The sequence below is a fragment of the Oreochromis aureus genome, linkage group 10 (assembly GCF_013358895.1).
Source record: "Oreochromis aureus strain Israel breed Guangdong linkage group 10, ZZ_aureus, whole genome shotgun sequence".
Lineage (NCBI taxonomy): Eukaryota > Metazoa > Chordata > Actinopteri > Cichliformes > Cichlidae > Oreochromis > Oreochromis aureus.
Window position 1 is genome coordinate 31,608,224 of NC_052951.1, and position 13,530 is coordinate 31,621,753.

The 13,530-nt window shown below is 42.7% G+C and overlaps 1 protein-coding gene across 3 annotated transcripts in view; it reads left to right on the forward strand.

Moving 5' to 3' along the window:
• The window catches only part of sgcd (sarcoglycan, delta (dystrophin-associated glycoprotein)), a 458,641-nt gene that overhangs the window by 372,597 nt on the left and 72,514 nt on the right, over nucleotides 1-13,530 (forward strand). For all 3 annotated transcript variants that reach the window (XM_039618529.1, XM_039618530.1, XM_031750357.2), the window contains one exon: nucleotides 401-520. In XM_039618529.1, coding sequence (XP_039474463.1) covers nucleotides 401-520 — 120 coding nt within the window. The remainder of the gene's footprint in view (nucleotides 1-400; nucleotides 521-13,530) is intronic.

Consider the following 13,530-nt stretch of genomic DNA (forward strand, 5'->3'; position numbering starts at 1 on the left):
CGTTAAATTTCATAAATCCTGTTTTCATGGATGCCTGGATGTTAAACTTAATTGTTACACCTGGTAGAGGTGTAACAATTTATTAAAGATGAAAGAATTTAGACAGTTTGTAACTCTCAGTGATGCCACAGTGTTCGTTTGACTTTGAGACCTGCAGCTGAGTTTGGGCCCAGGCACAGCTAATGGCGTCAGACTTAAAGACCAGATTGGTTTGTTGGACATTTTCTCAGCAGTCTCATGAATCACAACAAAATCAATATTGCAGGTTTGGTCATAAGTCCCACATCTTCCACCAGGCTGCTTTTTTTAAGTTTTCATGTTCTCGGGTAATTCGGTAAGAAATCAGCTCCAGTCCCTCCTCTTTGATGTCTCCTCTCTCTTCTCTTCTCCTTCGGTTCAGGATCCAGTGGATTTAAAGCACGAGGCAAGATGTTTGAAGTGAAATCCACCTCTGGGAAGCTCCTGTTCTCCGCCGACGAGCAGGAGGTGGTGGTGGGTGCAGACCGGCTCCGAGTGATGGGTGAGTGACCGCCTTCAAGAGCCTTGAATACTCGGTTAGGATCTAAAGTGGGGAAATGGCTGATGTGCGTGAGTGCGTGCCCTTTTGTTTTATAGGTGCAGCTCTTGTTGCGATGTTGTTAAAACTGCTGTTTGTTGGTGGACTCACTTTTGGGAGAGTAAAAAGCTTTAACTTGAGATTCTAAGGACTTTTATTGTGGCCTTTTTAGGGGTTATCTTAGTAGTAACCACTTTAGCTAAGATATATACTTGCTTTCACACACAGAGAGAAACACACACTGAGACGCAGACATGCGTTTGTATCCAAGCTGATGTAATGTGTCAAACTGACATACAATAAATGCAAAGCAGAGTAATGTAATGCTTATATTAGCATCATAAGCAGTCGATAGTGAGAAGAGCAAGGCTCAGATCTCTGCTGGTTGTAGTCGTGTATGCCAGGAGTAAGATGACAACTAGCAAAAAGGATGAGGAGGATTGTTTTTTTGTTTTTTTTTCAAGAGAGAGAAATTCAAGCTAGGTAAGAGAGTGATGTGTTGGGGAGCTCATATTCGCCAACAGGACTCTGAGGGGGAAAGAGGCTGACATGTTAGTGCTTTAGACAAATGAGTTTTGTGCTTATGACGGGAGATAAGAAGTGACAGAGTTGTTCTGACTGCCGCGGCCAGTCGGCCTCCGAGTGACGCCGCTGCGACAAATGATTTCCTGTGAGAGCAGAGGGGTGTAACGGAGGATAGTGAAGACAAAATTAGCTCACAGACAACATCATGAATACAAGCATAAACAAAGCATCTGCATACAATTAACGCTCCAACAGAGAGGATCATCCCGGAGTCTGCCTGCAGGAAGTGGCAGATTTAAGCTTAATGTTGACGGCCCTTTCTCATAAGGTCATGTCACAAGACTGGAGCTTTGACTTAAACAGAGACTCTGTTTGACATGGATGCCCCGCCTGAGGGCTGTTAATGAGCTGAGGGTGAAACTGTGTTTTTAGAGCTGCAAAAATGGGATTTTGATTTATGGTGACAGTGAATGAAACCTGTGAGGTCGTGCTTTTCCCTGGAGCTGAGGATGGTTTTCCAAATCATACATTTAACTGCATTCACTCTCTTCTTCATCAAATCTGATGGGGGTGTGGGTGTTAGGGTTCGAGGCTAGGGTTGTGCTGATCACCGGAGATAGCTTAGACATTATAGGTTTGAAAGATAGAGTTGTATGAACCATCTAGACCAGGGGTCTCGAACTCCAGGCCTCGAGGACCGGTGTCCTGCAGGTTTTAGATATCACCCTGGGTCAACACACCTGAATCACATGATTAGATCTTACCAGGCCTCTGGAGAACTTCAAGACATATTGAGGAGGTCATTTAGCCATTTAAATCAGCTGTGTTGGATCAAGGTCACATCTAAAACCTGCAGACACCGGCCCTCGAGGCCTGGAGTTTGAGACCCCTGATCTAGACTGTAGGGCCATGCTGAGTGAATATTGTGTTTATGTGGGCAAAAGATTCTTGACTTTTCAGGAATTTGTTGCGAGATGAGGATACAATGGCATGTAATATAATCGGTAAGAGATCCAGACATGTTGATCAGGAATGGGCATGGTGGAGCCTTCCACCGAAAACTGTAATGTGGTCTAAATCATCGAAGAAGGCGCCTATTTATGAAAGTCAAGTTACAGAAGTTGATGTTTGTTTGATGTCTGTGGTAAAATCTCAAAGTGCAGTGAATATGTGGTCAAAGCAGAACTTTCCAGGGATGCACTGAAAACGGCAAACCAGCCATTGAGAAGCAGACTGGCCAAACTAAAGTCAGGGAGTCTTATGGTGGCTTAATTCTGTCATATGGAAGTATTGCAGATGTTGTGTACGTCATTTTATAGACTTTTTTTTTTGGTGTGTCTGCATCTTTTTTCCACGCTTTTCCAACAGAATGAGTGTACGTTAAGTTTTCCTGAATGGGATGAACAGTAATACAAAAAATGTAATATTTAGTGAGAAAGACTGTTTCAAACATGATCCCATAACTGCTTTCTTTAATTTCTTCCTTCCCTCCCTGTTACTTAAAAACTTTCTCTTCCTCTCTGCTGCTTCCTCTGTGACATCATTCCCCATTATTTTTGCATCTGCCATCATTCACCGACACTCACCAGTCTGCTCCATCCATTCAGCAACATTAATAGAGAAACAGATATTTGAAGTCTCTCCTCTTTGACTGGGCCACCCATTTCCAGTTAAGAGCTCCAAAGGGTTCACTCTCTCTGACACACACCTTTCACAGCCCTCTGTGTGAGCAATTACTCTTCATCCTCATCTACATTCATTTACATCCTTTCCAGCCTCACTGAGTCAGACTTTATTACTGTCACCGGTCTCGGCAAAGTGCTCCTCTCGACGGAGGGAGGCACAGATGGAGGCTGGTGACGGACGGCACAGAGGAGAGGAAGGACAGGTACCGCTCTGAGTTGTTTAATAGAAAGGTGTAGCTTTTATTGCAATATTTATTTCAAAGTCACGTGAGACAACTGGACAAAAGTCTCAAATCATTTCTTTATCTGCTGCTAAATGAGAAATGGATGTGGCAAATTATCGAAACAAGGGGAAAAAAAAAGTTTGTATATATGTAACAAGCTTGAAAGTTAATATTTGGTCTGACCCTCTGTGTGGCAGCTTCTCTGGATTTCTATAAGTAGTCTTCAGGAATCGTTCTCCAGGCTTTTTGAAGGACATTCAAAGCTCTTCCTTGGGTGTTTCTCCCTTTTTGTTGCCTGTCAGGATGATCCCACTCTGCTTCAGTAATGTTGAGGATCAGGCTCTGGGTGTTTTTCGCTCCAGGTTTGCGTTCACTGCATTGGCAGTGTGTTTGGGATTGTTGTCAGTCAGACGCTCTCTTAGATGTATTTCACGGTGGATCAAAATCAGAGTACTTTCTGTGTGTTCATAATTCCATCAGTTTTCAGAAGATCTCCAACCCAAACCATGACAGAGCCTCCACCGTGTTTCATAGATAACTGTAGACACTCTCTCCTGACCTCCACCACAGATTTATAATTTGGTGTACCTCAGCCTTTTTCTCCCCCGTTTCCCTTCCTGAAAATGTTGTATTGACAGCCACCCTTGACTGAGGCCATTTCTGATGAGGCTTCAGTGAACAGTAGATGGATAAACTGAAGGATCAGATCAGGCCTTGTATCAGGTCTTTGCTGGATTTATTCCCGTTTCATAAGGGGATGATTGTCAGATGTACCGTTTTCTCTGAATCATTGTAGGCTCTTTACCTTACAGCACCTTGGGGAAACTGTTGTTGTGATTTGTTGCTGTATAAATAAACTGATTTGAATTCCTCCACTTATCCAGTTTCATTCACACAGATTTAAGCCCTGTGGGAGTCTCCCCCAAGAGGGACAATGGACCCCCTAATGATCTTCTACCTAATCACATGAGCCAAGGTGTGAAGACGGGTGTAGGTCCACCCCACCCTGTCATGTGAGTGGGCATTAAGGCGTCTGGGAAGGATCTCAAAACTGGATTATAGATGGCAGACAGTTGGTGTCGTAAACCGCTGCGTCTGTTCAAAGATGGTCGCTCACAGTGGACATAGATGGCCTCTTTCACTCCTCTTTCAAACCATCTGGCTTCTCTGTCCAAAATGTGAACATTGACGTCCTCAAAAGACTGACCTTTGTCCTTTAGATGCAGATGGACTGCTGAGTCTTGTCCTGTGGAGGTGGCTCTTCTATGTTGTGCCATGCGCTTGTGAAGTGGCTGTTTGGTCTCTCCGATGTAGAGGTCTGGGCATTCCTCACTGCACTGTACAGCATACACCACGTTGTAAAGTTTGTGTTTAGGAGTTTTGTCTTTCAGGTGAACCAGTTTCTGTCTGAGTGTGTTGCTGGGTCTGAAGTACACTGGGATGTCGTGCTTGGAGAAAACTCTCCTGAGTTTCTCTGATACACCGGCTACATAGGGGATGACAACGTTGTTACGTCTGTCTTTCTGATCCTACCTAGTTGGTGTCTGATCTTCTTTTCTGTGCATCTTTGCTGACTTGATAAATGCCCAATTAGGATAACCGCATGTCAAATATTGATTGATGATGTTACTTTTGATATTTATTGTTCTTTCGACTAAAGAAATGGGAACAGATTATGTGTTTTTGCAAAAGTGCATCAAGTTGTCTGTTATGTGTAGACACAACACTGGTTCACCTGTTGAGCTACATCCTTAAATAACTCAAAAAGCATTCCCCTGAAAATGGACAGGACTGAAGGTGAATGTAAAAGCAGCCAATGTCCTGCGAAAGACCTTCAGTAAGCCTGGAGAGCTATTAATCGAGGCTACTTTAAAAATGACGGGAATGTCTGACTCCTTGGAAACAGAATATGAAGACACGAAGGCTCGACACAGAGCTGCAGCTGCTGTTGGGATTGCTTTTTAGAGGTAGAAGTGACCAAGAGGATGGAGTGCTGCTCGAATATGTAGTTTCAGTCACCAAAAACAAAGCACAAACCTCACTGACGGTCTGCATTATCAGATAATTTCATTAATCTTTCTCCAGGAGGATACAAACTGAAATTATCAGTGCTGCTGTCGGTGTGCAATTATGCCTGAGTTTGATTTTCAGCTGCATTGGCTGCTGCTTCTAACTCTTCTTTTACTCAACACAGTTCAAAGAGCCCTTCGTACATCCAGGTTATGCCCTCTGGAGACAGACACAGCAGGAAAAATGGGGGAAATCTGAATGAAACTCAAGCTTTCTCAGCAGCTCAGTCCACCGTGGCAACAACACTGAAAAGCAGTCGGGAGCAGTGGCAGAGAGAGAGCACCCGCAATTTGCCAATTACTCCGTTTATCTGCACAGCCGCTCGACGAGGCCGCTCAAGGCGCCGGGGCTAATCAAACACCTTGGCATCAGCTGCCTCGGCAGACGCAGTCGGCTCTTTCAGCTCCTGAAAGATTTCTGCTATTCTCAAAGGTTCTGATTGTAGGTGTGTTAGACTGAACTGTGCTTCGTGTTTTACGCCTGTGTTTCTTAATCTTTGTCTTTGAGCTTCGCTGCATTTGTCTAATCTCTAATAACCGTGTGAAGATTTTCAGTGTAGCTGAGTTACCTGAATTTCACTTCTTACAGTATATTTGCTTTTTTCTCTTCAAGTTTATTTTGTCATTAACACAAAAACGCTTGTACAAGAATTTAGCCCCAGATGAGAACAAGCCGAAGGAAAATTCAGTCTTTATATTTCACATTTCACGCTCTGAGAAATGATTCGGTCCGTGCTCAAAAAATATTGGAGTCCTGGATAGATCAGGCACAGATATTATATTCGCTGTCACTGCTTCTCTGTTTATTTGGCTGTTATGGGATCTTAAAGATGGAATTTGAACTGTGAATATTGATTGTTGTCATCTAAAGGCAGGAGTGGAAATAACATGTTGTATGTAGCACTGCAACAATCTTTTAGAGAGGAGGTCGGGATGGAGGAGGTATTTTTTCTTTTCATCTCCTCTATACGCCGTCAACGCTGCTGTTGCATCTATGATGTCATGTTGCCCTCACACAGACATATTTGTCTGATGACTTGCTTGAAATATAAATGCATTTATTGTGAAACATCACTTTGAGAACAGGTTAAGACTCGTAGGAAACATAGTGTCGTTTCTGTTGACTTAAATAGACCACTGATGTTAACAAAAGATATGATTTATAAGTGTTATAACAAACATAAAACTATGTAGAGAAGAAGAATTATATATCAAATAAAGTATCTGACAAAAATACCTCTAAAGCATGTCAATAAAGTAGATTCTCATTTCTGAGTGTGGCCTTCACTGGGACTGAAAATATTTCTGATATTCAGGTCCAACTGGACACGTTTTTCTTGCTTACGCCCACTCGGTCCCTTTCTCTGTTTTTTCTTTAGTTCATGAATAGGAAGGACCTGCAGTGGCTCGGTCTTTGACTAGTACAAACAGTTGGAGAGCAGTGTGTGACACGGTTACAGTATGCATTATTAACTTTGCATGTGAGAGCGCTCTTCTAACAGACGGCTGAAACAGCAGCTGTAGACGAGCTGCTGTCGGTTCTGTTGTCCCTTTGACGTATGAAGTCACCGCGGAGGCTTATAAAGCTGCCACATGTCATTACCAGGCCCATCGTTCCTTCCCCACCAATAAAATACATAATTATCCCCTGTGTGTAACTTTAATTGGTCCAACTGAGGTCATTGGAAATCCATGACGCCGCCATCAGTGCCTTCTACTATTTTTAGTCTAGTCAGACACGGTGACAGGCTCCCAGCTGACGGACAGTAAATGAGAACGCAAAGAGAGGCAATGTAATGATAGGATGGGTCAAACCTGACCTAAAATCCTTTATGTGGATTGTTTTTGCTCATTTTGGCTGCTTTTTGCTTTGTGGGAGAAGAAGCTGGAACCATCATCGACTGTCGTCTTCGGTTACTTCTGTTGTATATCAACAATATTTTTCAAGCTGTAATGGCTGCGTATCCGCACATTAAGGAGAAATGTTTGGGTTTTTAATTATTGAAACATCTTATTGAACTGTTGTTTGTGGTCTAATTGTCAAATTCCCACTTGCTATGAGATTTGTTTGTCATGTCTGTGTCAGAATTCCTTTCAGTTTTACTGCATCAGGGTTCAGTTTTATAGTGCAGTAATACTGCACTACATCAAGGTAAGTATCATTCTGAGCTTGAGAATCGATGTAAACAAACACGTGTGGCATGCTGGAGATAACAGTCAAAGTAAGAAAAAAATGAAACGGAAGTAAAACTGCAAAACTCTGAGCACATAGTTTGGATCGCATGTATTCAGAGTCTTTTATGAACGTGTTGCCTGACTGTGAAACACTGCCGTGTCCGGTCAATGTGAGCTAAATAAAAAGCCTGAAGGACAGCAGAGCGAGGCTGGAGCAGAGGTTTGTAAGTCACTGGGTCAGCTGATATTCCCACAACATATCTCCTCGTGAGCCGCTCGGACCCTCCTCGAATCAAACTCCAGCTCCAAAATAAGCACTACTCGCTCATGCGGAGTGAGTGTGCCGGCTGGTTTTTACCTCAGAGCTGAGAAAGTGCAGAGCGGTCGGCTGTGCTGATAAATACAGTATGAGGTTTACGGCAAAGAGTGGACAAGGCCAAAGGTATTTAAACTTTTACAGGCAGAGAGCTCAGAGGGAGGAACACAGGGGTCACATTGCTGGTGGGAGTCATGTTCACGCCTCTGCTTTGGAGTAAAACAGCAGGAAGAAGTTTTGATTTATACAAAAGGGAAAAAAACAACATGACTGGACTGATGTGGCCACATCCTGCTTTGTGCAAGGGCATCTAAAATCAAAAATAAGGTGATTAAACTTGGCCTCCTCTCTATTTTGACCTTCACTTCCAAAGTGAGAGTCTGGTCCTCCTTACTGAACAGATCACACTTATAATATTTATGAATACAGGAATATTTCAACTTTTCTAGAATAATTCAGCTTATTTGAACTGTTATCGAAATCACTGGAGTTGTCAGTCATGTTTTTATGCTGTTGTACAATTTTGAGTAAATTGGTGGATTTCGGTCTTTAGTTCTTTAGCCTCCTAAGACCCGAGCTCTTCCACAGCATGCATTTTTAATTTCTCTTTGATATTTGGGCATATTGGGGCCCAATGGATGTAAAAACAAAGAATTACCAGATTTTTTTTTAGAAAAATAAGAGCCACATATGAGGATATTTGTTTAAAATTTTGATTGAACAGTAGCAGTATAATGTCCTCGTAAGTGGATATCAGTCCCTTGTGGAGCAAAATTGAGTATTTTGGTCTAAATAACCCAAAATGTGATGTCCACATATGTGGACGCCAGGTCCTAGGAGGTTAAAATTGAGCCTAATGTCAAAAACATCCAGGTGGTCCTGGTAGGTCGGCTACTGTAGCTGATTACAGCTGATCTTACTGACAAACCGCTTGACGTGATGACAGAGCTGATGACCTCCTCCACATCTGATTCATCTGTTTTGGCATTCCGTTGCATCTGCAGGCTGCTTTGCAACCCACAGCAGCTTATGTATTTCCTTTCTTTTTATCTGACCCATTGATCCACAGCCATGTTTTTCTGCTGTTATACAGCTTCATCCATCCATTGTCTTCTGCTTATCCTTATCAAGGTTGCAGTAGCTAAACTGATATGTCTTTAGCCATCTTCCTGGACCGAGTTAGTTCAGGCAGACCACTACGCCAAGCTCTGTTGCACTCTAGGTAGATCTATGTTCATGATTCAGTTGGCAATTCTTTTAGCATCTGTAATCTTCGTTACTCATGTCCAGCCCATTCCTCCTTTACCTGCTGACTTCATCATGTCTTCCTCTGTGTGTGTCTATAAAGGGAGGATGTCCCTGAACAAAATGTTCCAAAATACTACAAACAAGCCTTTTTTTTATTTGAAGTTGTTTTTCATCTGAGACTGAAATGTGGGCATTAACTGATTATTCCCGTTCGTCCATGTTCCTGTTTGCATCTCTGCCGTCAGTGCTGGATGTCCTGAAGCGTCTCACAGTGGTTATTGTTCAGCTTTTAAGAAACTCTGGTGAGTGGTCCAGGTGGCCTGGGAAGATTGTGTGCTGTGTGCTGCCACACGCTGGCATGCACCACAGTTCAGATAGTTTTGATGCTACTGCACTTTGACAGTCTAACCCTGAGGGACGAATTCATGGTGCACAACCCCTTGAATGTCAAGAAAAAAATGAGAGAAGCATTGTCCTGGTTTCACTCTCTCCTGACCCACTGCCTACAGGCTTAGAAACTGTGGACTCTTCAAGTGGTCAGAATGTGACTTCTGGTGATCTTAAAAATAGCAGCTGTCTAGACATGCCCAGGAAAATGAACTAAAAGGGGATATCTGACCAAATAAAATGGGTATGGGTGATTTTTACAGGCCCATTCCTTTAAATCTGACCACCCCTCATTACTTTGACTGGATTCCAGTTGAAACCTGCTCTGACTACAGTGCTGCATTTGTACTGAGCGCTGGCATTGGACAAAATCGGTCAATGTGAAAAGCATTATGACAATGAGCTGTGCTTATGAGTTGCGATCAAAGCGATGCTTGCTCGGGCAACAGATCAGGACACGTCAGAGCTGGGGGGTTTTTCAGCGATGTGTCTGTTCATATGTTAAAGCTACCGAGGCACATGTAATGAAACCAGGTGTGGAGAAGGAGCGTGGACAAAGAGAATTGGTGTGGACGTAGATCACTTTCAGCAGAGAGAGGGGGGCAGTGGCCTCTGCAGAGGATGCGCTCTCCTTCAGTGCCCTTCTATTTTAAACTGTAATTAGAGCAAAAACCCCCTTGAGATGCATCATGTCAGGTTTTTTTATGTTGATTTTTCTAACTTTGTGACTATTTTTGGCCAGTTAGAACTTTTGTCCTACTGCTGGACACTAAATCTGACCTAAGGTTTGATATTTCAGTCACATAGGCATGTTTGTCATTTTTGATCTTGGGGCTTAATTTAAATTTGAAGCATATAACTCGGGTTGGGTCCACCCTTAGTTAGGTTGTAAGAGGCCCAGGCTGCTGGAGGACATCCCATGATGCAGTGAGTGTTTCTTCTTCACTCACTAAGTGTTTATGCACCTTATTAATCTCTGGCTCTCACTCCTTTAGTTTGTCTTTTGTCCTGTCTTCCTCCCCTCACCCTCAGCCAGTCACACCACATGGTCCCACCCTGTCCGTGGTTCTGCTGGTGGTTTCTTCCTGTTAAAAGAGAGTTTTTCCTTCCCACTGTCGCCAAGTGTTTGCTCATCGGAGGCGCGGTTTCTTTCTAATATCGGAGGGTCTTTACCTTGCAATATAAAGCAGTGACTGTTATGGTAAATTGGCGCTCTATAAATAAGATCACACTTCAGGATGCCGTGGCATCAATGCTGGGTCTGCAGAAGAGCTGACTTGCTTGTCAGTGTTGCAACACGAAGGCCCTGCCAAAAAGTTAATCAGTCTTAAGTTACCAGAGGGGCGAATGTAAATGTTTGCAGTGACTATTTTGGGGAAGTGTTCAATATGAGCATTGCATATCCTCCCAAATGTATTTGCCCATGCAAATAAGTTGCTTGAGAATGTCGTTTTGAGACCCCAGCAGTGATTTTTTTGTAAGACGTGTGCCGTCTGGCAGGCTGAAACAGTGAGCGTGATTACAAACCTTTAGGTAAAAAACTAATTGGACTGAGTTGGGAATTGAAGCTGAGCCGTCAGAGTTGAAGGTAAAATGTGTTTCTGAACCAAATAAACATAAAATAACTCGTCTGCGTAAACTTAAGCTCTCGTAATCCCTCTGTGTTTGGGAGGCAGATAAATTTCTGTTATTTTGTGAATATTAAGGATATTTTTGTGCTTTTCTTTCTTTCATCCCCACATGTAAACACACACAAACACCTCGCACTGCCTTCAGTGTAATGAGAGCTTGCCAAAATGATCCAAAAGGCCTCGCAAAAATCACAACGTTACCCAGTGTTTTTTTTTCTTTCTTTTTCTGTCTATTGGAATTATAATTAAACTCCTTTCATTACCCTCAATTATGTCCCATTGACTCTCTGAAGCCTGCGCCAATTCCAGTGTATTCAGGCCCTGATGATAGTGCAGGCTAGACTGTAGGGGGAAGAGGAGAGCAGGAGAGAGGAAGAAAAGAAAGGTGAGTGGAGGGAAAGGTAATTGGAATAGTCTTCGCCCTGTTTGAGGCGCGTTATCAGCACTTGGTCCGCTTTGATGCGCTCACTGAGTAATTACCACTCCACATTATGGTTCTCAGTCTTTTTCATATTTTTGCAGAGGCAAATCAAGGATGGTGGTGTGATCACAGAAAAGCATCATGAAAGCAAACGATTTTCCCTTTTCTTTCTTGTGTGCGATCTCATATGAAAGCTTTCACTGCACTGACTTCATCTTCTCCGGCAGTCGGAGGTGACAGTGAGCCAGCTCGCTGCTAAAAATCATCCTCAGTTCAGATTAGGCCAAATGGAAGCATGTTGCATTTGTACAGACGATCGATTCGCTGAAGAAAAATTTAGAGAAAACCTCCGAGCTTCACCCAGAGAGAAGACATTCACATTGTTTAAGCGTTTTAAACACACTTTTTTTTCTCAAGGGTTTAATATTTTTATTTTAAGAAATGAAGTGCTCATTGAAACAATTATGACTGCAAGCACATTTTAAAAATTACCATTTAAATACATTTTGAGTTATGGGACTTAATATTGTTTCAGTGATTTTAGATCATTTTTCTGGAAAGCTGCCGGGGCCTTGTGCTCATTTCCTCACCCATCGCTGTTCTGTTCAAATTTAGCGCAATCCTTCGAACTATAACAGTCTTATTCATGAGAAATAAACTGGGCTGAAATACAGTGGAGTGGTCCTATAACTTTATTCAAGTGCTTGGTTTATTTTTGCTTTAATGCAACTCTAGTTTATGCAAAAAGATGCAACAAATGTTTGCAGAATTTGGCAAGAGGACAACTGATGTTGTGACACTCAGGTTTCTGCATGTTGAATATTTTTTTAAATTGTTCTGTTAGATATAAAGTACCCCACCATTCATGTTTTGTTTAATCAATTTGATCACATACAAATGGTCAACGATCAGTTAATTTTAAAATCAATTGTCCTTTTTTTTTCTTGTTCCATGTTTGGATGTGGACTGCACAGCCTCTGCCACAAGGTGGTGCTATTTAGGTCGTGTCCAAATTCATGGGCTGCATCCTCCTGAGGACCCGGCCTTCGCGGTCTACGTGGGCCGGGTCCTCAGAAGGTCGGGTAGGCCGGAAGTAAACGGCTGTGAAATTGGACGGTCTAGCCTTCTGATTAGCGTCACCGCTGTCTCGGTGGAGTTTAATAAACTCGGCCGTCTGCTCCTTGCTATGTAAAATATAACAGGACACTGGCGTAAATTCTCGACCATCTCACACTTCTGTTTAATCAGTTTTCTGTTTGACGTTTATTCAGCTGTGTGAAAACCACCTGGGGGATTAATAAAGTTTTATTTTATCTAATCTAATCTAATATCTTTAATCTCAGCCAAACCGATTTACTCACGAACAAATAAAACATTGAAAAAAGCCAAACAATATCCTTTTTAGGTTGTCTAAGTGACTTATATATTACGTTTAACCTGAGCGAGCGAAAGTCGGCGGTGATCTGAAAATGATGTGCCGGGAGTTGTGCCGTTCTCGGCGGCTTCAGTGACCCTCGAGCTCTCGGTTAGCTATCAAGCTGGTGAGTAACAGACGTCTCCGAAAACGTTAAAGCACTTTTGCAAATATGCAATACCTTGATAAACAGAGCAGATATTTGAAGTTTACACAGCTACATTCTCGCCTGAAAATATGTTAAAAGTTGTGACCCAGAAAGATTAATAAAAGTAATTTTAAAACTTAGTAGCGGCCGCCATTGCCGGAAACTGGAGTTTGGCTGGGCCGCACTATGAATTCTGGGATATGGTGGGCCACGAAGGACACACCCCACCCATCCTTCAAATTCGGGGAAAAGGAGGACGCATTTGTCGGCTGCATTCGGAGGAGTCTACGAATTTTGACAGCCTTCGGCGCGTCGCTGTGACGTAATCGGTCTACAAATGCGGCCTCAGGAGGATGCAGCCCATGAATTTAGACACGACCTTAGTAAGTGAGGCAAGTTGTTCGTAAAAAAGTAGCAAAAGAAAGAAACTCTTCTTCTTTGGTGGTCTTTCATTGTTGTTGTTATTGCGACTAAAAAACGAAGGAAAAACAGGAGGAAGGTTTTTCAGAGTACCACAGAAAGTTTTTGGTGAACTGTACATCAGTACATGATCCACCATTGATGGTTTAAAGTCTGGAATTAAAAAACGTATGAATTATGTTAACACCATAACCGCCATAATGAGGCAAATCTCCGCTAGCGAGTTGGCGTGTGCGCGTGGCTAAACAGGGAGATCCACGCTTACTCGCTAACGGAGATTTGCCTTGTTAATGTGGTTATGGCGTTAACAT